Source organism: Ranitomeya variabilis, chromosome 1 (assembly GCF_051348905.1).
Source record: "Ranitomeya variabilis isolate aRanVar5 chromosome 1, aRanVar5.hap1, whole genome shotgun sequence".
NCBI classification, from domain to species: domain Eukaryota; kingdom Metazoa; phylum Chordata; class Amphibia; order Anura; family Dendrobatidae; genus Ranitomeya; species Ranitomeya variabilis.
The window spans coordinates 652,637,702-652,662,479 of NC_135232.1; the positions used below are offsets into that span (position 1 = coordinate 652,637,702).

At 44.6% G+C, this 24,778-nt stretch overlaps 1 protein-coding gene across 1 annotated transcript in view; it reads right to left on the reverse strand.

The window, feature by feature from the left end:
• CAPN3 (calpain 3) overlaps positions 1–24,778 on the reverse strand; it is a 180,532-nt gene that overhangs the window by 80,394 nt on the left and 75,360 nt on the right. The window contains exons 5-7 of the mRNA XM_077262543.1: positions 18,084–18,252; positions 12,841–12,963; positions 9,946–10,029 (exon numbers count right to left, since the gene is read on the reverse strand). Of these exons, the coding sequence (XP_077118658.1) occupies positions 9,946–10,029; positions 12,841–12,963; positions 18,084–18,252 (376 nt within the window). The remainder of the gene's footprint in view (positions 1–9,945; positions 10,030–12,840; positions 12,964–18,083; positions 18,253–24,778) is intronic.

Sequence of the window (24,778 nt, forward strand, 5' to 3'; positions counted from 1 at the left end):
AGAATAAGCTGTATGCTAAACTTGAAAAATGTGTATTTTCTGTTCAAGAGTTGACTTTCTTGGGTTATATTGTGTCTGCTTCTGGTTTTAAAATGGACACCGCTAAGGTGAAGGCGGTGCTGCGTTGGGAACGTCCTGATAACCTGAAAGCACTTCAGCGGTTCCTTGGGTTTTCTAACTACTATAGGAAATTTATCAAGGATTTTTCCATCATTGCTAAACCGCTAACTGACATGACTAAAAAGGGTACCAATTTCTCCGTTTGGCCTGAGGCTGCTGTGCGCGCATTTGAATTTCTTAAGAACAGTTTTGTTTCAGCCCCCATTCTTGTGCAGCCAGACGTATCTAAACCCTTTGTTGTGGAAGTCGATGCGTCTGAGGTAGGTGTGGGGGCGGTACTATCTCAAGGCTCATCTTTGAGTGGTTTACGTCCATGCGCCTATTTCTCCAAGAAACTGTTGTCCGCCGAACGTAACTATGATATCGGCAACAGGGAGTTGTTGGCAATTAAGTTGGCCTTTGAGGAATGGCGACACTTCTTGGAGGGGTCGGTATATCAGGTAACTGTTATTACCGATCATAAGAATCTGCTGTATTTGGAGTCTGCCAAGCATCTGTCCCCCAGGCAGGCTCGCTGGGTATTGTTTTTCACGCGGTTCAATTTTGTGGTCACTTACAGACCGGGGTCTAAAAACACTAAGGCGGATGCTCTGTCCAGGTGTTTTCCGGGGGGAGAACCTTGGGAAGATCCAGTACCCATCCTCCAAAAGGATGTTGTGGTTTCGGCTTTCACTACCAAGGTTGAGGCTGAGATTGCCGAGGCTCAGGAGGAGGTACCATCTGAGCTTCCCATCAACAAATCTTTTGTACTGCTTCATCTCCACCTAAATGGGTTGAACTAGATGGACTTAAAGTCTTCCTTCAACCTTAATAACTATGTAACTATGTAACTATGTAACTATGTAAAGGTTTTGGCGGAGCATCATGATGCTGTCCTGGCTGGTCACCCAGGGGTTAGAGGTACCTTGGAGTTGGTGTCACATCGGTTTTGGTGGCCTAAGATCCGACAGGACGTGGTCTCATACGTGTCAGCTTGTACCACGTGCGCTAGGGCTAAGACGCCTCGCTCCCGTCCTGTTGGCACACTACTTCCTCTTGAGGTACCTAGTAAGCCATGGACGGAAATCTCCATGGATTTCATCACTGATTTGCCCTCATCAGCTGGAAACACGGTCATCTTGGTGATTGTTGATCGGTTTTCTAAAATGTCGCACTTTGTGTCTTTGCCTGCGTTGCCTAATGCTAAGACTCTGGCCCAAGTATTTGTGCAGGAGGTGGTCAGACTTCATGGGGTTCCGTCTGACATCGTGTCTGATAGGGGGTCTCAGTTTGTGGCAAAATTTTAGAGAGCGTTTTGCTCATGGCTGGGAATCAAGTTATCTCATTCTTCGGCGTTTCATCCTCAGTCAAATGGTCAGACTGAGCGTATGAACCAAAATTTGGAACAGTACTTACGCTGCTTTGTCTCTGATAACCAGGAGAAGTGGTCTACCTTTCTTCCTTTGGCTGAGTTTGCCATCAATAATCACCGCCAGGAGTCGTCTGGGGAGTCTCCGTTTTTTTGTGTTTACGGGCTACATTGTTGTGGATTCTGTTTTTGGGCTCCCTCTGGTGGTTACAACTGGTACTGGGTGACTTTGGTGGGTTGCGGTCTCTGGTTTCCACCTGTCCATCAGAGGCTGGGTGTTTCCTATTTAACCTGGCTTTCCTGTCATTCCCTTGCCGGCTATCAATGTATCAGTGTGTCTCTGTTACCTTTGCTACCTGCTCCTAGGCCTTCAAGACAAGCTAAGTCTGGATTTCCCTGTTTCATGTTTGCTTTCATGTTTTTAGTCCAGCTTGCAGATATGTAATTCTCTGCTGCTGGTTGCTCTAGTGGGCTGAAATTACCACTCATGTACCATGAGTTGGCACATGAGTTCAAGTAATTTCAGGATGGTATTTTGAAGGGTTTTAAGCTGACCGCGCAGTTCACCTTTTGTATCCTCTGCTATCTAGCTTAAGCGGGCCTCATTTTGCTGAATCTGTTTTCATAACTACGTTTGTGCCTTCCTCTCATTTCACTGTCATTATATGTGGGGGGCTGCTATTTCTGTGGGAATATTTCTCTGGAGGCAAGATAGGTCTGTGATTCTTCTGATAGGGGTAGCTAGATCTCCGGCTGGCGCGAGACGTCTAGAGTCCCCCCAGGAACGTTCCCCGGCTGCTGTTAGTTGAGTGTTGAGGTTCAGGATCGCGGTCAGCTCAGGTTCCATCACCCTAGAGCTCGTCCTGTTTTTGCCCGTGTTATGTTGCTAAATTCCCTGCCATTGGGAACATGACAGTATAGCCGGCCCACAAAGTGTTAATTGTTTGGGCTGAAGCAGGAGAAAAAGAAGTGTTGAAGGGAATTTTTTTTTTTTTTTTCCCCTCAGAGTTTTGCTGCCTAGCCCTTAATTGCTGTCTAGCTGCTTCTTACCTCCTCTTAACCCTTGAATGGCTCTGACCTTAGCTGTTTAACATGGAAGTCCATAAGATTTCTTTTTTGGGGTACATTTTTTCTCCTTCTACTATTGAGATGGATCCCGTCAAGGTTCAGGCGATTTGTGACTGGACACAACCTACATCTGTTAAGAGTCTTCAGAAGTTCTTGGGTTTTGCTAATTTTTATCGTCGGTTCATTACTAATTTTTCCAGTGTTGTTAAACCTTTGACTGATTTGACTAAAAAGGGTGCTGATGTTGCTAATTGGTCTCCTACGGCTGTGGAGGCCTTTCAGGAACTTAAGCACCGGTTTTCTTCTGCTCCTGTGTTATGTCAACCAGATGTTTCACTTCCTTTTCAGGTTGAGGTTGATGCTTCCGAGATTGGAGCGGGGGGCGGTTTTGTCACAGAGAAGTTCCGATGGCTCGGTGATGAAGCCATGTGCGTTCTTTTCTAGAAAATTCTCGCCCGCCGAGCGCAAATATGATGTGGGTAATCGGGAGCTTTTGGCCATGAAGTGAGCATTTGAGGAGTGGCGTCATTGGCTTGAGGGTGCTAGACATCGTGTGGTGGTCTTGACTGATCACAAAAATCTGATTTACCTTGAGTCTGCCAGGCGTCTGAATCCTAGACAGGCTCGTTGGTCGTTGTTTTTTTCTCGTTTCAATTTTGTGGTTTCATACCTGCCAGGTTCAAAGAATGTGAAGGCAGATGCTCTTTCCAGGAGTTTTGTGCCTGACTCTCCTGGAGACTCTGGGCCTACTGGTATCCTTAGGGATGGGGTAATATTGTCCGCCGTCTCCCCAGACTTGCGACGTGCATTGCAGGAGTTTCAGGCGGATAAACCTGATCGTTGTCCACCAGAAAGACTGTTTGTTCCGGATGATTGGACCAGTAGAGTCATCTCCGAGGTCCATTCTTCTGTGTTGGCTGGTCATCCTGGAATATTTGGTACTAGAGACTTGGTGGCCAGGTCTTTTTGGTGGCCTTCCTTGTCAAGGGATGTGCGCACCTTTGTGCAGTCTTGTGAAGTGTGTGCTCGGGCTAAGCCTTGCTGTTCTCGGGCCAGTGGGTTGTTGTTATCCTTGCCTATCCCGAAGAGGCCTTGGACGCACATTTCCATGGATTTTATTTCAGATCTCCCTGTCTCACAGAAAATGTCCGTTATCTGGGTTGTGTGTGACCGCTTTTCGAAGATGGTTCATTTGGTACCCTTGCCTAAGTTGCCTTCCTCCTCTGAGTTGGTCCCTTTATTTTTTCAGAACGTGGTTCGTTTGCATGGGATTCCGGAGAATATCGTTTCTGACAGGGGATCCCAGTTTGTGTCTAGATTTTGGCGGACGTTTTGTGCTAAGATGGGCATTAATTTGTCTTTCTCGTCTGCATTCCATCCTCAGACGAATGGCCAGACGGAGCGAACTAATCAGACCTTGGAAACTTATTTAAGGTGTTTTGTTTCTGCTGATCAAGATGACTGGGTTGCCTTTTTGCCACTGGCCGAATTTGCCCTTAATAATCGGGCTAGTTCTGCTACTTTGGTTTCTCCTTTCTTTTGTAATTCGGGGTTTCATCCTCGTTTTTCCTCTGGTCAGGTGGAGCCTTCGGATTGTCCTGGAGTGGATGTGGTGGTGGACAGGCTACATCAGATTTGGAATCAGGTGGTGGACAATTTGAAGTTGTCTCAGGAGAAGGCTCAGCAGTTTGCTAATCGCCGTCGCCGCGTGGGTCCCCGACATCTTGTTGGGGACTTGGTGTGGTTGTCTTCTCGTTTTGTCCCTATGAAGGTCTCTTCTCCTAAGTTCAAGCCTCGGTTCATCGGTCCTTATAAGATCTTGGAGATTCTTAACCCTGTATCTTTTCGTTTGGATCTCCCAGCATCGTTTGCTATTCATAATGTGTTCCATCGGTCGTTATTGCGGAGGTATGAGGTGCCCGTTGTTCCTTCGGTTGAGCCTCCTGCTCCGGTGCTGGTGGAGGGAGAATTGGAGTATGTTGTTGAGAAGATCTTGGATTCTCGTGTTTCCAGACGTAAACTCCAGTATTTGGTTAAGTGGAAGGGTTATGGTCAGGAGGATAATTCCTGGGTGGTCGCCTCTGATGTTCATGCGACTGATTTGGTCCGCGCCTTCCATAGAGCTCATCCTGATCGCCCTGGGGGTTCTCGTGAGGGTTCGGTGACCCCTCCTCAAGGGGGGGGGTACTGTTGTGGATTCTGTTTTTGGGCTCCCTCTGGTGGTTACAACTGGTACTGGGTGACTTTGGTGGGTTGCGGTCTCTTTTTTCCACCTGTCCATCAGAGGCTGGGTGTTTCCTATTTAACCTGGCTTTCCTGTCATTCCCTTGCCGGCTATCAATGTATCAGTGTGTCTCTGTTACCTTTGCTACCTGCTCCTAGGCCTTCAAGACAAGCTAAGTCTGGATTTCCCTGTTTCATGTTTGCTTTCATGTTTTTAGTCCAGCTTGCAGATATGTAATTCTCTGCTGCTGGTTGCTCTAGTGGGCTGAAATTACCACTCATGTACCATGAGTTGGCACATGAGTTCAAGTAATTTCAGGATGGTATTTTGAAGGGTTTTAAGCTGACCGCGCAGTTCACCTTTTGTATCCTCTGCTATCTAGCTTAAGCGGGCCTCATTTTGCTGAATCTGTTTTCATAACTACGTTTGTGCCTTCCTCTCATTTCACCGTCATTATATGTGGGGGGCTGCTATTTCTGTGGGAATATTTCTCTGGAGGCAAGATAGGTCTGTGATTCTTCTGATAGGGGTAGCTAGATCTCCGGCTGGCGCGAGACGTCTAGAGTCCCCCCAGGAACGTTCCCCGGCTGCTGTTAGTTGAGTGTTGAGGTTCAGGATCGCGGTCAGCTCAGGTTCCATCACCCTAGAGCTCGTCCTGTTTTTGCCCGTGTTATGTTGCTAAATTCCCTGCCATTGGGAACATGACACTACATCCTCAATTTTGTACCTTGAGTCATAGGGGCTCTTCCGGCGTTCCGGAGGAGGACCAGTTAGGAACACAATTGTCATCAGTCTGGAGGAGAGTTAAACAGCGCCTGGAGTGTGGGTGCTAGGTACAAACGTGTGGCTGACAGTAGGCCTGTGCCAGGTGCGGACCTGAGTGTGGATGACTGGGTGTGGTTATCCACAAAAAACATAAAACTCAAAATACCATCCCTTAAATTGGGTCCACGGTTTATTGGTCCATTTAGGGTCACCGCCGTCATTAACCCAGTAGCGTACCGATTGGAGCTCCCTACGGTGTATAAGATACACAACGTGTTCCACAGGTCTCTTCTAAAGAAGGTGGTGGATTCTGTGGATGCGGCGCCTATGCCACCTCCAGTCTTGGTGGATGGTAATTTGGAGTTTGAAGTCTCCAAGGTGGTTGACTCTCGTGTAGTGCGTCGCACTTTACAGTACTAGGTACATTGGCGCGGTTTTGGGCCTGAGGAGAGGTCCTGGGTACCAGCCTCGGACGTTCATGCTGACCGGCTGGTCAGGTTGTTTCACCGCCGTCATCCGGACAAGCCGGGTCCTATTAGCCGTGAGGGCCCTGTGGTCCCTTGTAGAAGGCGGGGTACTGTCATGTCGGATGCTGTTCAGACCAGGTCATCCGACAGACAGCGGTAATTCCGCTTTTGACCACTATTTGCTCATTGGCGTCTGCTAGATTTTATCTAGCTGTTCCGGGGTTAATTTACCTAATCCTTGGATTGGAAGCTGGGCCATGCCCACTGCCTTTAAATAGTTCTCCTGATCTTTGGGCGTCGCCGATTATAGCTTCTGTCTTGTGCGTTGTTATCTCGGTCTGGTGAGGAGAGCTGGTGGTTGGAGATTCGTTGCTGGCGGTGTATTTTCCTTTGTCTTATTTACTCCTTCCTATATTTGTATTTATTTTGCCCTGCACATTTATAGTGTATTCCTGAGTGACTGCGGCGTGGTGTATATTTTCCTTTATCCTTGTCTGTGCTAACTGTGGGTATTGGGGAATAACATCTTCACTGGGTGGTGGGCGGAGGTTTCAGCCTAGGGCTGAGCTCAGGAGACAGGGTGAGGTTCGAGGCCTGGACATGCACACCTTCAGTGTAAACTCCAGGTAGAGGGTCAGTCAGGATTTCCCTAGTCTGAGGGAAACTGCAGGGGCCCGGGTTATTAGCTCTCGCTCACCTAGTCTCTCCCTGACAGGGACAATGTTAAAATATTGTATAATTTGGAAATAATTAACACTTTCATTTTTAAGTAATTCTGTGACCAAAAAAAGTTACAAAAATGTGTTTACAATGTATTAAAAAAACCCTAGAATTTTGTGATAAAAATTGTGACTTCTTCTTTAGAAATACAGTACAGACCAAAAGTTTGGACACACCTTCTAAAGATTTTTCTGTATTTTCATGACTATGAAAATTGTAAATTCACACTGAAGGCATCAAAACTGTGAATTAACACATGTGGAATTATATACTTAACAAAAAAAGTGTGAAACAACTGAAAATACGTCTTATATTCTAAGTTCTTCAAAGTAGCCACCTTTTGCTTTGATGACTGCTTTGCACACTCTTGGCATTCTCTTGATGAGCTTCAAGAGGTAGTCACCGGAAATGGTCTTCTAACAATCTTGAAGGAGTTCCCAGAGATACATAGCACTTGATGGCCCTTTTGCCTTCACTCTGCGGTCCAGCTCACCCCAAACCATCTCGACTGGGTTCAGGTCTGGTGACTGTAGAGGCCAGGTCATCTGGCGTAGCACCCCATCACTCTCCTTCTTGGTCAAATAGCCCTTACACAGCCTGGAGGTGTGTTTGGGGTCATTGTCCTGTTGAAAAATAAATTATGGTCCAACTAAACGCAAACCGGATGGAATAGCATGCTAGATAGCTGCAAGATGCTGTGATAGCCATGCGGGTTCAGTATGCCTTCAATTTTGAATAAATCCCCATCAGTGTCACAAGAAAAGCACCCCCACACCATCACACCTCATCCTCCATGCTTCACGGTGGCAACCAGGCATGTAGAGTCCATCCGTTCACCTTTTCTGCGTCGCACAAAAACACGGTGGATAGAACCAAAGATCTCAAATTTGGACTCATCAGACCAAAGCACAGATTTCCACTGGTCTAATGTCCATTCCTTGTGTTCTTTAGCCCAAACAAGTCTCTTCTGCTTGTTGCCTGTCCTTAGCAGTGGTTTTCTAGCAGCAATTTTACCATGAAGGCCTGCTGCACAAAGTCTTCTCTTAACAGTTGTGGTAGAGATGTGTCTGCTGCTAGAACTCTGTGTGGCATTGACCTGGTCTCTAATCTGAGCTGCTGTTAACCTGCGATTTCTGAGGCTGGTGGCTCGGATAAACTTATCCTCAGAAGCAGAGGTGACTCTTGGTCTTCCTTTCCTGGGGCGGTCCTCATGCGAGCCAGTTTCTTTGTAGCGCTTGATGGTTTTTGCCACTGCACTTGGGGACACTTTCAAAGTTTTCTCAATTTTTCGGACTGACTGACCTTCATTTCTTAAAGTAAGTAAGTTTTTCTTTACTTAGCTGCTTTTTTCTTGCCATAATACAAATTCTAATTCTATTCAGTAGGACTATCAGCTGTGTATCCACCAGACTTCTGCACAACACAACTGATGGTCCCAACCCCATTGATAAGGCAAGAAATCCCACTTATTAAACCTTACAGGGTACACCTGTGAAGTGAAAACCATTTCCGGTGACTACCTCTTGAAGCTCATCAAGAGAATGCCAAGAGTGTGCAAAGCAGTCATCAAAACAAAAGGTGGCTACTTTGAAGAACCTAGAATATAACACATAATTTCAGTTGTTTCACACTTTTTTGTTAAGTATATAATTCCACATGTGTTGATTCATAGTTTTGATGCCTTCAGTGTGAATTTACAATTTTCATAGTCATGAAAATACAGAAAAATCTTTAAATGAGAAGGTGTGTCCAAACTTTTGGTCTGTACTGTATGTTAATGACTGTTGAAAGGGATTTCACTTGAATGGGGCGGAGCTGCTGTGTCAGGCACAACAAAAGTTGTATATGTGGTGCTTTGCTTGTGTAAACAAAGAAGGCGGAGCATCATTATGCTAATTAGTGGGAGGGTCCAGGTTGCAAGAATCAGACACCCCATTTTAGCAATAGACCATCAATATTAAAGTCCTTCAAAACCTCCTTTAAAGACGACTTCTCATCTCTCCAGACATATTTTAGTAAATACTTTTATTCCTCATGAAATAACAATTCTGGAGCATCTCTTCTTAGAATTCAATATTACACCCTTCCTCTGTTATTACTCCTGGATATGTATGAATAACTTGACATCTGGGCGTTACCAAGGGGTGTGACCTTACAGAGTCTGACACGGTCCAAACAGAGTCCAAAGAATGAGACTGTATAAAAACACACCCATTTGACCACTGTGTGGCACACCCTTCCTCTTGTCAATGTTTTAATTAATAATCAAGAGGAATAACAGAAGAACATCACAACCAGGTTATAAGAAAGGTGATCATAGAATCACAAAATGTTAGAGTTGGAAGGAACCTCAAGGGTCATCGTGTCCAACCCCCTGCTCAATGCAGGATTCACTAAACCATCTCAGACAGATGTCTGTCCAGCCTCAGATTAAAAACATCCATTGAAGGAGAACTCAAGTCACCACCTCTCTTGGCAGTCAAATCTAGAATAGCATTTCAGAGGGAATGTGAGTATTTGTGGGTTCTCTTTAAATTGCTTATTTGGAACTTTGCTTATTTTTTTTGCATAGGGTTAAGAACTTACAGGCAGGTAGCAGCTTGTTCTGCCTAAAGACAATCTCTGCAGGCTCAGAGAGGTCATAGACCTCTCCTGCCAATTATTCTTCTGCTTTCCGTGATGTCATGTCTACAGAGTAGCTTCTTCTCTTTCACTCTACTCTGTAGATGGAGAGCTGAGGTCATGTAGATTGACAGCCCAACTGCAGGGAGCCTGCTGTTAACCATCATGAGGTTGGTAGTGAAGTTCCATCTACAGATGACCAGAAGAGAAGGCACTGCTCTCTCTGTTGATGAGAGGTCAAGGGAAGCAGGAGAGTCACTGCCTGAGCTGGGAGATATCATCGCAGGGCAACTACCTGCATGTAAGTTCTTAGCCTCGTAAGAAAAAATAACTAAAGTCATGGATAACCCATTTAAATCTGAGCATGCACATGCAGGAAACCATGAGATTTACTCTCATAGTTTGGTTTATTGTGTATTTATTAAATATTATGTAATGAAAATATATAAAGAACACTGAGAAATTAAACATTCTAGTCAAAGACATTTGCCAGAGTTGACATATCAAGTTATATTTAAGATATTGAAGGTTTTTTCCATATAATTAGTAGGCCTTCTCCAGAAAAATCCATTGGTTTTATTACTAGTGGCCCGGAATATTTCATACTATACCTCTTCAACACCCGTGAGAGAATAAGCATGACCTTTTACCAGTCCACTGGCCATACGAGTCTCAAACTGTGCTGGGACAATAGCCTACAATATTAACACAGCGGAGATTAACATGAGATATCAGGAGCTTACATAACACATGTAAACACCAAAATCATCACCAATATTGCTAAGCATTGAAATTAAACATGTCGACACCATTCAAAATGCAAGTAAGACAAGGTCATGCAAGCAACATATTACAACAAGGCAGTAGCATAACTACTGAAGGGGGCAAAGGGTGCCGTCACCCCGGGCCTCGCGCTCAAAGGGGCCCATCCGAAGCTTTGCTACCCTTAACTGTATCGTGTTGTGGGACTCTGACATCCTGTGCATGCGTTGGCGCTATCACAGCGCGTTGTTCCGTTTGAGCCTCACCATTGGAATCATCAGAATTATGGATTAGGTGAGTATATGATGTTTTTTATTTAAATTAAAAATTGTGGGGGCATCATAAACAATGGGGGACCCTAAAACATTGGGGTGCCCTTATATATTATAGGGACTACTGTAGGGGCTGTTATAAAGTGTGGGGCCTATTATACTGTTTGGGCCTAATTTGGGGCCCATTATACAGTGTAGGAGCTAAAGTTGGGGTCATTATACAGCCTGGGGGTGATAATACAGTTTGGGGACTAATCTGAGGGCCATTATACAGTTTAGGGGCTAATATAGGGGCCATTATACAGCGTGCAAGCTAATGTGGGGGTCATTATACAGTATGGAAGTTAATGTAGGGGCCATTATACAGTGTCGGGGCTAATGAGGGGGCAATTATAAAGTTTAGGGGGTTAATGTGAGGGCCATTATACAGTTTGAGGGCTAGTGTGGGGACTACTGTGGAGGCCATTATACAGTGTCGAAGCCATTATACAGTGTGGGCTCTGTTGTGGAGACCATTATAGAGTGTGAGGGCTACATTATACTGTGGATGACAGCTCAGCATTCCGAGCGCTGCTGACTTGCAGCAACGAAAACAGTGATTGTAGCACAACTGCTTCACTCAGTAAATATATATATATATCGCTGGAATCAGGGTCTCTGTCTCTACATCATGCTGCTGTCAGATTACATAGCAAATACCTGCAACACATTCCCCTGAGAAAGTCACACTTTTAAAAAATAAATAAACCAAATTGAAAATTTCCCCAGAAACCTTACTTCAGTCAGGGACTGGAGCGATACGCATAAAAAAATGACATTTATAAACAGTTGCATTTCAATTGAGTTCCTGCCTCTCATGTGCCAGCAGCTAAGGTGGGTGGGAGGTCTTTGATAGAGGACTACTGGGCCTTGTTTATTTTTGTTGAGACCACTAACTCGACATTTGTAAGATTGAAAGACTGGCTAGCTGTCTGGTGGATGGCTGATGACATCTGATGGGTGGCTCAGGCTCGGACTTGCCCACAGGGGAACAGGTGAATTCCCCTGTGCAGATTTGGCCCACTCAGCATGAGCAGTAGCGCAATGCACTTAATTAACAATGTACAGCATCTGATCATTAATTTATCAAACTACCCAGATTATTATATAAAAGCAGAGGTAAATTTGTGAATGAAGGTAAGGTGATATTTGCATGTAGCTGACCAGGGGGCCTCCAGAGCCAACATTACAGATGAGCCCTTGGCACCCCCGCCCAGCACTGATGCTACTAGTACATTTGCTTCATGGTTTTCAGTCCGCAGCACTGGAGTTGGGACTATTAGGCAAGTAGAACTTTTTTTTTCCCCTGCTCTGGTTGGAGAGGTGGCTGTGCACACACATGCATGTTTAGTTTCTAATGATGGCTAGTTACATAAGCGTAGAAACACAATATTAAGCGTTACAGAGCAGGACATCCTCTAAATGAAAACATACTGATGACCAAGATGCAATGTGTATGTTTAAAGGGAATCTGTCACTCCAAAAATCATATATGAGCTAAGGCCACCGGCATCCGGGGCTTATCTACAGCATTCTGGAATGCTGTAGATAAGCCCACCGATGTATCCTGAAAGATGAGAAAAAGAGGTTAGATTATACTCACCCAGGGGCAGTCCCGTTACGATTGGCGTCGCTGTCCGGCGCCTCCCATCTTCTTACGATGACGTCCTCTTCTTGTCTTCACGCCGCAGCTCCGGCACAGGCGTACTTTGTCTGCCCTGTTGAGGGCAGAGCAAAGTACTGCAGTGCGCAGGCGCCGGGAAAGGTCAAAGAGGCCCAGCGCCTGCGCTTTGCAGTACTTTGCTCTGCCCTCAACAGGGCAGACAAAGTACACATGCGCCAGAGCCGCAGCGTGAAGACAAGAAGAGGACGTCATCGTAAGAAGATGGGAGGCTCCGGACCCGGACCGCGACGCCCATCGGACCGGACCGCAGCGGGACCGCCCCTGGGTGAGTATAATCTAACCTCTTTTTCTCATCTTACAGGATACATTGGGGGCTTATCTACAGTATTACAGAATGCTGTAGATAAGCCCCTGATGCCGGTGGGCTTAGCTCATACACGATTTTTGGGGTGACAGATTCCCTTTAACACGTGTGACCACATTTATGTCTAATGGAATAAGAGATTTTCTGTTGAGAATAAACATATGAATGATGTGATTGTTAACAATGAGTTGAAGATTAATAATAAGGGTTATCTGCTTATGGATAAAGTCGCATGGAGATTATGACTGGTAACGGTTATAACAGGAAGCGGAGTGTGATCATATACTTCTGTGGAATTGAATTACCATAAATATATTTAGCACAAAACATCATTTTCCTATACTTTATACAATTGTAGTATAATGTAACATATGACATAAGTGAGATATGGTGCAGAGCATCTCTAATATTAGCAGCCAGCACACCATGCCTGGAGTATACAAACCGATGGTGGCTTTGGCCTCAAGCCATCCGGGTCAAGCTGTGTGTCACCCACACCCTCAATCATTTTCTTCAATGCCTCCCCCATATCTGGAGTGGGCACCGTCCCAAGCAAGATATCTTTCTCCTGGCATCAGCAAACAAAATGCATAGGTTACGAACTGTAGAGACAGTATAAGCCTGGAGATAAGAGCTCTGATGGCGGACCACGGCAGCCAACCACCGGCTGTAGCAGAGACATGTTGACCGTACCGATGCCACTTGCTGCAGTGGGTGGAGGATTGCCGTGGTCTTTTCCTTGAGACCTTTTTAATATTTTGCCTTAGTAAATATTAAAACTCTTTAAAACAATTGATAAGCTGCATTCTATCTCATGCTATAAACTGAATTTATTAATAAAGGGAATCGACACTAATATTTACGATCAATACTTGTCAAATTAGAAAAAAAACAACTTTGATATAATGCCGTATGTCGGTTGTAGCATATAGCACTGAGTGTGTAGACAGATTTATAGGGCCAGCTGTACTGTAGACCTCGAGCTGCCCTCCGGTAAGAACCAAAAATACAAACTCTTAGTATTCTCTCTCTAATGACAGCTGTTGGCATCACATATTCGCCATCATCAACACCACTTTTACTGGGGTTTTCAAGAGGAGCGCTCTGCTATGAGTTACAATGGGAGTGGGCAGCAAAAAATGATGTGCGTAGGGTGCAGATTAGGTTCAGCTATCATGTTTCAGTAAATGGAGTCTTCATGAGTGGAAATATTATTTATCAGGAATAGATACAAGGGATATATTTTTTTAAACAAGTAGGGATTATTTGTAAATTTACACTGATGACACACTATTGGTAAAAACCAGACACGAATGACACACTGATGGAAAACACTGATGGCACTGACACAGGTTCATCATGGTGGTGTCATAGTGTATTGCTAAACTTCTTCATATTGCCAATCTTGTTCCTGACAGGTATCATCAAGGGAGAGAAGGATTCATCCTGTTGGATTTCCAAAGAATGATCATTTTGGTCTCAAGGTACAAATCATTTTTGGGGAATCTGGCAGCGGCTCTTAAAAAGGAAAGAGGATTGCTCAGCCGACAGCTATCTAATGTGTATTTAGGGCTTTACCATGCAATTGTCTCCTGCAAAACGTAATGTGTCCTGAATGCTTGCCATAGTGCATTAATAAGACTTTTAATAAGTAAGAACACATGTAAGGCCCCCTTCACATGTTGTGTTTGCAGTATGTGAGGCATCCATTTTTTTCACGGATGACACACATACTCATTATAACCTATGGGGATCTCCACATGTCAGTGTTCACACGGAAACATGTCAGTTTTTTTCAACAGCATGGATGACAAGGGCCAACATAAATCAAGGGGTCCGTGAAAAACAAGTGTAGCACACCGATGGCATCAGTATAGGAGAAGCTTTGTAAATTAATTATTTCTTAAGTAATACCAGACAAACACTGATGGCCCAAGGATGACACACTCATCCAAAACACTGATGATGACACTGGTACTATTTTTTCTGGTACCGGTATTATTCCTGTTAAGGAATAGGAAGACTCCGGTGGTGCCCTTTCAGAGCATTCATTGGTACATGGATAAAACAGAGCTATGCCCTGTGCGCTCTTTGATGCCCTCAGGCTGTAAGGAAGTTGCTTGCTTAGCATAGCCCTGCTTTTAAAGGGAACCTGTCAACAGGTTTGGCCAATATAAGATGCGGCCACTGCCTTTCAGGGCTTATCTACAGCACTCTATAATAGTTTTATTATACTCAGTCGGGGGGGCCGTCCGGTCTGATGGGTGTTGCAGGTCCTGGTCCGGCGTCTCCCGTCTTCTTGAGATGCCGCCCTCCTGCTTGCTTCATACCTTTCCTGGCATTTGCGCACTGCAGTACTCTGCTCTGCCCTCAACAGGCAGATAAGTACGCCTGCGCAGGAGTGCGATGCCGGGGACCCTGTGAAGCAAACAGGAGGGCGGCATTGCAAGAAGATGGGAGACGCTAGACCCGGACCTGCAACACCCATTAGACCGCCCCTGGGTGAGTATGATATAACTTATTTTTCTTCTCTTTCAGGTCGGATCGGGGGCTTATCTACAGCATTATAGAATGCTGTATGTCAGCCCTGAAAGGCAGTGGCAGCATCTTATATCAGACAAACCTGGTGACAGGTTCGCTTTACTCCATTACATCATTGTATTCTTCAGCAGCGCCATGACACGCTAATTCTTCTTTCATTTTAATTATGATTGGCAGCATCCTCCAGCTGAATGGAAAGACGTGAAGAGCTGCAGCCGATTATAGCATACCCCAAGGGGGTTATACAGATCTGTTTCTGTCAGTAGCACATCTCATGTTGGTGAGCAACCGACCGCTAGCACTCTGCCTGGTAGTAATAGATCTCATGTAGGCGAACATCCAACCCCTAGTACTCTGCCTGGTATTAATACATCTCATATAGTTGCACATACTACCCCTAGCACCCTGCCTCGTAGTAACAGATCTCATGTAGGCGAGCATCTGACCCCTAGCACTCTGCCTGGTGGTAATGCATCTCATATAGGTGAGCATCCTACCACTAGCACCCTGCCTGGTAGTAATTGATCTATTATAGGTGAACATACTATCCCTAGCACCCTGCCTGGTAGTAATGCATCTCATAGAGGTGAGCATCCTACCACTAGCACTCTGCCTGGTAGTAATACATCTCATATAGTAAAGCATCCTACCCCTATCACTCTACCTGGCAGTAATACATCTTGTATAGGCGAGTATACTACCCATAGAACTCTGCCTGATACTAATACATCTCATACAGGTGAACATTCTACCCAAACACTCTGCCTGGTAGCAATACATCTCATATAGGCGAGCATACTATCCCTAGCACCCTGCCTGGTAGTAATACATCTCATATAGGCAAGCATACTACCCCTAGCACCCTGCCTGGTAGTAATACATCTCATATAGGCAAGCATACTACGCCTAGCACCCTGCCTGGTAGTAATACATCTCATATACGCGAGCATCCTATCCCTAGCACCCTGCCTGGTAGTAATACATCTCATATAGGCAAGCATACTACCCCTAGCACCCTGCCTGGTAGTAATACATCTCATATACGCGAGCATCCTATCCCTAGCACCCTGCCTGGTAGTAATACATCTCATATAGGCAAGCATACTACCCCTAGCACCCTGCCTGGTAGTAATACATCTCATATAGGCAAGCATCCTATCCCTAGCACTCTGCCTGGTAGTAATACATCTCATATAGGCAAGCATCCTACCCCTACCATCCTCTTTGTCCTCATCACCCTTGTGTAGTCATGGTTCTGCACTATGTAGAGCCCTGTGTATTTTCTATTTCTCATTGAGTGATTATTGTTATGATGCATGTCATAGATGTTGAAATGATGAAGCAAGCAATGGATGGCAAGATGAGAACATGTCAGGGACACAAATGAGGTAATTGGTCAATAGCACAAGAGAAATTATAGAAGCAGCCGATCATGCACTAGAGATTTTAAATGGCTATTTTCGCCCATTTTCTGTCTACCATCAGCATAATTTCATGATATGAAAAGCGTGACAGATGCAGGCTGATGGTAGATACTGTTGGAAAATTGTTTTACAGCACTGGATTGTTTTGCTAATTTTCGGCTGCTATGGTTGATGTTTTACTCAATGATATGGTTATTCAAAGCAACTTTCTAACACCAGCCATATTTGGCCAGACTAATTGTACCCACATATTTTATAAACAGTCGGAAAAACAAATGTTTTGCAAAGTATTGCTGCACCTTCCCCTATACGTGTGCCCCTGCATACAACTGCCTTTGATAGGGAAAGAGAAAGAAACCACTGCCACACACCGCCGGCAGCATACACGTACAAGGGATTGGGCATATTGAGATTCAGCAAGCCCAATGCTTTACCTTGACATCAACATACAGTACACAAATTTGATAGTTGGCAGGTCATGCTAAAGTAGGCAGACTTAGACAATTTTGATTTAATGTGTATTGGCACAAAACAACAATCCATAGAGATGCCACATAAGAAAAATCCTAAAAGGATAGAAGACTTGAAGAAAAACCAGGGTGCAAAATGGTTTAATTAATTAATGAGCAGATGCTGCTCATTAATTTATTCCTCTTAATAATGGACCATTAATACATTTTCTGTATCAGTGATCTTGTGAGCCGCAGCTCAGCTGACATATTGGTCCCTTTTTTACCTTCACAACTTCTGTCCATTTAGGATTCCTCGGAGGCTGACGGGACCTGACCAGGCCTGCCAGCAGCATCGGCAGAAACATCTGGACTCCACATGTTCTCATAGATGTTGCGGGTTTTTTTAACACAAAACTAGAATGTGAGCCAACTGCCTTCAGGGGTGGGGGCTGCAATCTCTTGCCTTTCTGCTAAACTTTGATTTACCTTATGTTATGTTTTCCCCTTTTTTTGGTTTCTAGCTTATTCTTCACATAAGAAGAATCATCAGGATGAAAGGCTATAGGCCAGATAAGTAGGGATCACAGTGTGTATGTGGGAAATGCAACTGTGTGAAGAGATGGGGCCTTATAAAGCACCTCATCAAACAGGCCTATAAAGGATTGTGAAACCCTAACCCTACAAAGAAGTCCATACATCTTAGATAACAGTTGACCAAATGCTCCTTTGCATGCCAGAGATTTCTTCTGACTCCCCATAACCATGAATGGTTGAAATAGTTGGTCCTGCATGTTTTGTATTAATAGGGTGAGTAGAGTAAGCCTCTGCCAGATCTCTGGTGGTAGCGTAACTCCCAGGAAAACAAAAGGATCGGGCATTGTAATCCAACATACCCAATCAGTCTCCTCTTAATCATCTTCCATATACATAAGATGGCTGGCCACTCCTTCCAATATCGTAAGGTCTGGACATCCTTAATCTAATTTATATGGTGGCCATAACATTAGGCGCTAGCAAACATGAATCATCTTCATGGCGGCCATTAGTAACCCATATAGTGTGCTTATCAGTTTGTGGTTGGTAAGATAATTTGGCACGGTCATTGTGAGATTGGTTGAATATAGTTGGTTTTCTCATTTGCCGCTCACATAATGTAGCTGACCCAACGATCCTTTCACCTTTATAGTCATATGAGCAGTCATGATTTATTTTACTTCTGCCATACAGACAATAACGGATTCTTATACCTTCACGTGACTCCATTCACTTACGTCAATAGAGCATCCGATGAGTGAGCCCCTCTCAAAGGCTTTTTTCATAATCTTGTACAAGTCTTTTGGAGCATCTCTTATCTCATAAAATTCAGTCACTCCCCCGGTGAAGTCTTCCATAGCCTCTGTAGTGTTTCCACCCTTGAGAGCTTCATAGGATCCATGTAGCCTCAAATAAACAAAACATGGAGAGGTGAAGGAATCTTAAAGGGAAAGTATCCCCTATAGTATTTCTAATCATTGCCACTTATTATAATTATCATGATCTACTGTACAAAGAAGTGTACTCAGTCATTGTGTAGGTGGGGGAGGAGGTGAGCTGTACCATCACCTCCTATTATTGGTGGATCCTGTGTTATCTACTGTACATAGTGGTATTACCAGTCTCTGAACAGGATGAAGAGGTATACTGCGCCAGCGCCTCTTATTATTGGTGGATTCTGTGTTATCTACTGTACATAGAGGGAGGTTTTGTAGTTTTTTTACAGTACAGGGAGGAGATGAGTTGCATTATGACCTCCTCTTGGTGGAGACTGCATAATCTACTGTATATGGAGGTGTTATCAGTCATTGTACAGGAGGAGGAGGTGAGCTGTGACATCACCTCTTATTGGTGAATCATGTGTTATCTACTGTATATAGAGGTGTTATCAGGAGGAGGAGGTTAGCTTTATCATCATCTCTTATGATTGGTTCAGGACGGGGGGGTGTGGAGCTGCGTTATGGCCTCTTATGATTGGTAGATTCTGCTTTATCTACTGCACATACAGGTGTTGTCAGTCATTGCACAGGAGGAGGAGGAGGTGAGCTATAACATCATCACTTATGACTGATGGATCCTGCATTATCTACTGTATATAGAGGTGTTATCAAACATTGTACAGGAGGAGGATGTGAGCTGTGACATCATCTAGTGTGAATGGTGGATCCTGTGTTATCTACTGTATAAAGACGTGTTATCAGTCATTGTACAGGAGGAGGAGGAGGTGAGCTGTGACATCACCTATTGTAAATGGTGGATCCTGTGTTATGTACTGTATATAGAGGTGTTATCAGTCATTGTACAGGAGGAGGTGAGCTGTGACATCATCTCTTATGACAGGTGGATCCTGCATTATCTACTGTATATAGAGATGTTATCAAACATTGTACAGGAGGAGGAGGTGAGCTGTGACATCATCTCTTATGACTAGTGGATCTTGCATTATCTACTGTATATAGAGGTGTTATCAAACATTGTATAGGAAGAGGAGGTGAGCTGTGACATCATCTTGTAATAATTATAGAGGATAACTCAGGAGACTCTTTGCGTGGAACAAGACAACTACAGGACACAGTTTTATAAGTGGTAAAGTCTATATTATCACACGGTGATTCAAACAGGTGCAGAGAGAAACTCAAGTCCACAACACTTGGTGTAAATATTAAACGCAGCTTAGCAGTCTATAGGAAACTTCAGAGGAAAATGCAATCAAGCAGAAAGTCTATGAAGCACAGTTATTCTTAAGGATACTTGACACGAATAAATCCTTGTCTTAGTCCAAACACAGATAGATAAGCTTATAAGGCAGTTCAAATAATATCTTAGCTCAACCAGGGAGGCCTGGTTAATAGTCTCAGGTTTTTGCAGAGCAGCAAACGCTTACATGTCCAGCAAATGCAGATGGAAGTAAATACGAGCAGCAGATGAAGGAGGATTACTGGAACTGGTGTACGCAGCAGGAACTCAGAGCAGAGTAGCAGGATCACCACACAGGTTCACAGGAGCAGGTATATAGCCAGGGAGTAATCAGAGGTCAGGAGCTGGATGCAAGGCAGAATACTCTAGCACAGACTGAAGGCTGGGGTGGAGTTTTATAGCAGGAAGACACAGTGCACATGAGACCAAAGATGCCATCTTGGAAAAGGGCAGTAATGCACAAAAGGTAAAAAATGTTCAGAGTCCTGACATTACTCCCTCCTTAGCAGCGGCCTCAGGACGATCCTGGACCTGGTTTCTCAGGGAATCTCTGATGAAAACGAGAAATCTTCTGTCAGGCATTGATGTTTTTCACAGGTTCCCAAGAGTCTTCCTCAGGGGCATATCCCTGCCATCTTATCAGATATTGGAGCCGATTCCTGCGAATCCTGGAATCAATAATTTCCTCCACCACAGGCTGCGGAGGTGGCACAACACGTCCCTGGAAGGTATTAGGAGATACAGGCTTTAGTAAAGATACATGAAAAACTGGGTGTACCTTCATAGTCCTAGGCAGCTTCAGGCGGCAGGCCATAGAGCTCACAATACCGTTGATCTTGAAAGGGCCAATGAATTTCTGTCCAAGTTTTTGTGAAGGAACGTTTAACTTCAGATTCTTAGTTGCTAACCACACGGAATCTCCTACCTTGAACATGGGTGCAGGTTTACGGAATCTATCAGCCGATCTCTTACAACGTTCTTGAGATGTGGTCAGGGATTCCTTCAGAACCTCCAGATTTTGTCTCATCGCAGTCAGCCTTTCCTCCACTGCCGGAACCGGAGAATTAATTGGAGACCTAGGTAAAATACACAGATGATAACCCAGATTGGCAAAGAAAGGTGTAAATTTAGTGGAGGCGCTCTGAGAATTATTATATGAAAATTCGGCTAACGGCAGCAACTCCAACCAATCATCCTGGAGATGGCTGACATAGCATCTTAGATATTGTTCCAGCGTCTGGTTGGTATGCTCAGTCTGACCATTTGTCTGGGGATGGTAAGCGGAAGAGAGACAGACATTAATATTGAGTGCAGAGCAAAACCCCTTCCAGAATCTTGAAGTGAACTGTACTCCACGGTCAGAGATGATCTCATCCGGAACCCCATGCAACCGAAAGACATTCTGTATAACCAAGTTCACTGTATCTTTAGCTGAGGGGAGGCCGGTGCATGGAGCAAAAAGAGCAGCTTTAGTCAGGCGATCAACTACCACCATGATTGTATTCATGCCCCCCGATGTAGGCAGCTCCACAATAAAGTCCATTGATATAGACCCCCAAGGGCGGGACGGAACAGGTAATGGTTGTAGAAGACCCGTAGGTGCCACATGAGGAGTCTTGTAACGGGCACATACCTCGCAAGAGAGAACATAGTCCTTGGTATCCTTCAGGCAAGTTGGCCACCAGAAGAATCGGCTCAGGAACTCTTGTGTCTTCTGTACCCCCCTGTGACCAGCCAACTTGGAGTCATGTACCAACTTGAGGATCTGCAGAAGGACGACCTCAGGGACGTAGATACGTCGATCTCTAAACCACATGCCACCCTTAAAGACAAGATTAATATCCACAGGTGGGTTGGCCAGAAATACATCACCGTCATAGGCCTCCCTGCACTCCTTCCACAAGTTCTGATCGTGGATAACTCCGATGAAATTGGCATCAGATAGAATGGTCTTGGACGGGGCTCCAGGTACGGAATCCGCAGCATGGATTCGGGATAAAGCATCAGACTTCCCATTACGAAAACCTGGACGATACGAGATAACAAAGTTAAATTGATTTAAAAATAAGTTCCAACAAGCCTGATGAGGAGAAAGACATCTAGCGGATTTAAGGAACTCTAAATTGCGATGGTCAGTTAGCACTATGATCTGTTGTGCAGCTCCTTGCAGATGATGCCTCCATTCTTTGAAAGCCGCAATAATAGCCAGCAATTCCTTGTCTCCCACGTCATAATTCTTCTCTGCTGAGGTTAGTCTATGGGAAAAGAAAGCACAGGGATGTAGCAGATCCTTCTCTCCAGTTCTTTGGGAGAGAATAGCCCCCCAAAGCATTATCAGAAGCGTCCACCTCCACAATGAATGAAAGTGTTGGATCTGGGTGTATCAACAGCGGTGCTGATGTGAAACAGATCTTGAGCCGATCAAAAGCTTCTTGAGCCTGTGATGACCACTTAAAGGGCTTTTCCTTCTTTGTCAAGGAAGTAATGGGACGAAAATATCAGAAAGATTTCGAATGAAGAGTCTGTAGAAATTTGCAAAACCAATAAAACATTGGACCTCCTTAACGTTCTTGGGTACCGGCCAGTCAATGATAGCCTGAATCTTATCAGATTCCATGTTCAGCCCCTGGGGAGAGATGATATAACCTAAGAACTGTATCTCAGAACGATGGAACTCGCATTTCTCCGGCTTAATATACAGATGGTTCTCTTTCAGATGTCTTAAAACAGTTTTGACATGTTCTTCATGTTCCTGTAGAGAGTCAGAAAAGATTAGTATATCGTCCAAATAGATCACCACAAACTAGTCCAACAAATCTCTGAAAATGTCATTAGCAAGGTGTTGAAACGTTGCAGGGGTGTTACAAAGCCCGAAGGGCATCACAAGAGATTCAAAGTGTCCATACCGGCATCTGAATGCTGTTTTCCACTCATCCCCTGGACGAATACGCACCAAATTATAAGCCCCACGAAGATCCAGTTTAGAGAACACCTTAGCATGGCGGACTCTTTCCAGTAATTCGGGAATCAGAGGCAAAGGGTAACGGTTTCGTACGGTTACCTTATTGATTTCCCGATAGTCAACACAGGGTCTCAGGGTCCCATCCTTCTTTTTTACAAAAAATGTAGGTGCCCCTGCTGGTGAGGAAGAAGGATGTATGAAGCCTTTGGCCAGATTTTCATCAATATACTCCTTTAAGGCTTGAAGCTCAGGTGCCGCCAAAGGGTATACGTTACCAAAAGGAATAGCTGCCCCAGGAAGCAGCTCAATGGGACAGTCATAATGCCTGTGTGGAGGAAGCTGATCTGCATTCTTCTTGTCACAGATGTCAGAGAACTCTTTATATGCTGGAGGTAAAGAAAATACCTGTACATGTGGTTCCGTAGCCATGGACTCCGGGACAGCTTCTGTTAACGCTGAGTTGCTCCTTGTTGGAAAGGTAATCTCCTTGGTCTCCCAGTTGATAATTGGGTTCTGAGAACGCAACCAAGGAATGCCTAAAATCACAGGAAAATGAGGAGAAGAAATTAGCAAGAAAGAAAGTTGCTCCTGATGATTAGGCTCCAACACAATTTCAAGGGGTATGGTCTCCTGATCCACAGGCCCAGAGATTAAAGGTGACCCATCCACTGTTTCCATGGTAATTGGAGAGGTTCTTTGCTGAATTTCAATACCATATTCCTTGGCAAATGCGATATCCATGAAATTGCCACCTGCACCAGAGTCAATCATAGCTGCACTGGAAATCCACTGTCCTGAACACAGGATCTTAATAGGGAGAGAACAGTGAGAGTTCTTTTCCTTCAGCTCCTTGGGGGATGAAGTCATAGAAAGTGAATGGAATACTGCGTTTAAAGGCAGGCTACATTCAGAGATGTCAGATTCATCATCACAGTTGTCATACTCCCCTACTGCAGCTAGCACCTTGTTAGGCCGTCTAGGACACTTAGGAGAAATGATCAAGAAGTGGTCAGACTGGCCGCAGTAGAAACATAGACTTTCACGAAGGCGGCGATGCTCCCGGCGCTCATTGATCTCGCGCCTCTGAACGGAATCAATTTGCATGGGCACCTCCTCCACCTCCCGAGAGGTTTTACCTGCAGGCTCTTTGGAAGGAAGGGAAAAGTTAGAAATACGGTTATAAGCAGCAAATTTCTCCTGCCTACGCTCAGTAAGGCGAATGTCTATGCGCACACAATGCTGTATAAATGTCTCCAGCTCTTGTTGTGACTCAGAGCGAGCTAGTTCATCTTTTATAATATTAGACAGACCCCTTTTAAAAATAGGCAATTGTGCATAACTGTCCCAATTGGTATCTACCGCTAATCTCCTGAATTCAGTGGCATACTCAATAACAGAACGTTTAGCCTGGCGTAAAGACAACAAAGCAGATTCAGCGGTTGAACGGCGATTAGGGTCATCAAACATTAATGCCATAGCAGCCAAGAAATCATCCAAGTTATTTAACCGTGGGTCACGAGACTCAATCATCGGATTCGCCCAGGTAAGCGCTCGTGAGGTCAGTAGCAGTATTACACACAATACTTTGGATCTGTCAGTAGGAAAACGGTCAGCATGCACATCAAAATATAGCATACATTGATTCACAAAGCCACGAAATTTGTCGCGATCACCATTAAATCTGAATGGGGGCAACTTAAGTGGGCTAGCTGGTGGCAGTTGCCCAGAGGGTAACGTCACTTGTGCAGCTATTTGCGTGCTTATGTCCTGAAAAGCCAGTCCATACTGGGACTCTATGCCAGCAAGTTTGTTTTCCTGGGCTGCCATGCGGTTGCTTAAGTCCTGCAAAGTTTGTCCAAACACTTGTTCATTGTGTTCAAAGCTTCCAAACTTCTTTTGCAGACCCTCCACATCTTTCTGCAGTGATCTAATTATGGAAAACACCTGCTCTAATCTACTCTCTGCAGTCATTGTTCCAGCAGTCTCCTTTTTTTTTATAGCTAGAGTATCCTGTAATAATTATAGGGGATAACTCAGGAGACTCTTTGCGTGGAACAAGACAACTACAGGACACAGTTCTATAAGTGGTAAAGTCTATATTATCACACGGTGATTCAAACAGGTGCAGAGAGAAACTCAAGTCCACAACACTTGGTGTAAATAATAAATGCAGCTTAGCAGTCTATAGGAAATTTCAGAGGAAAATGCAATCAAGCAAAAAGTCTATGAAGCACAGTTATTCTTGAGGATGCTTGACATGAATAAATCCTTGTC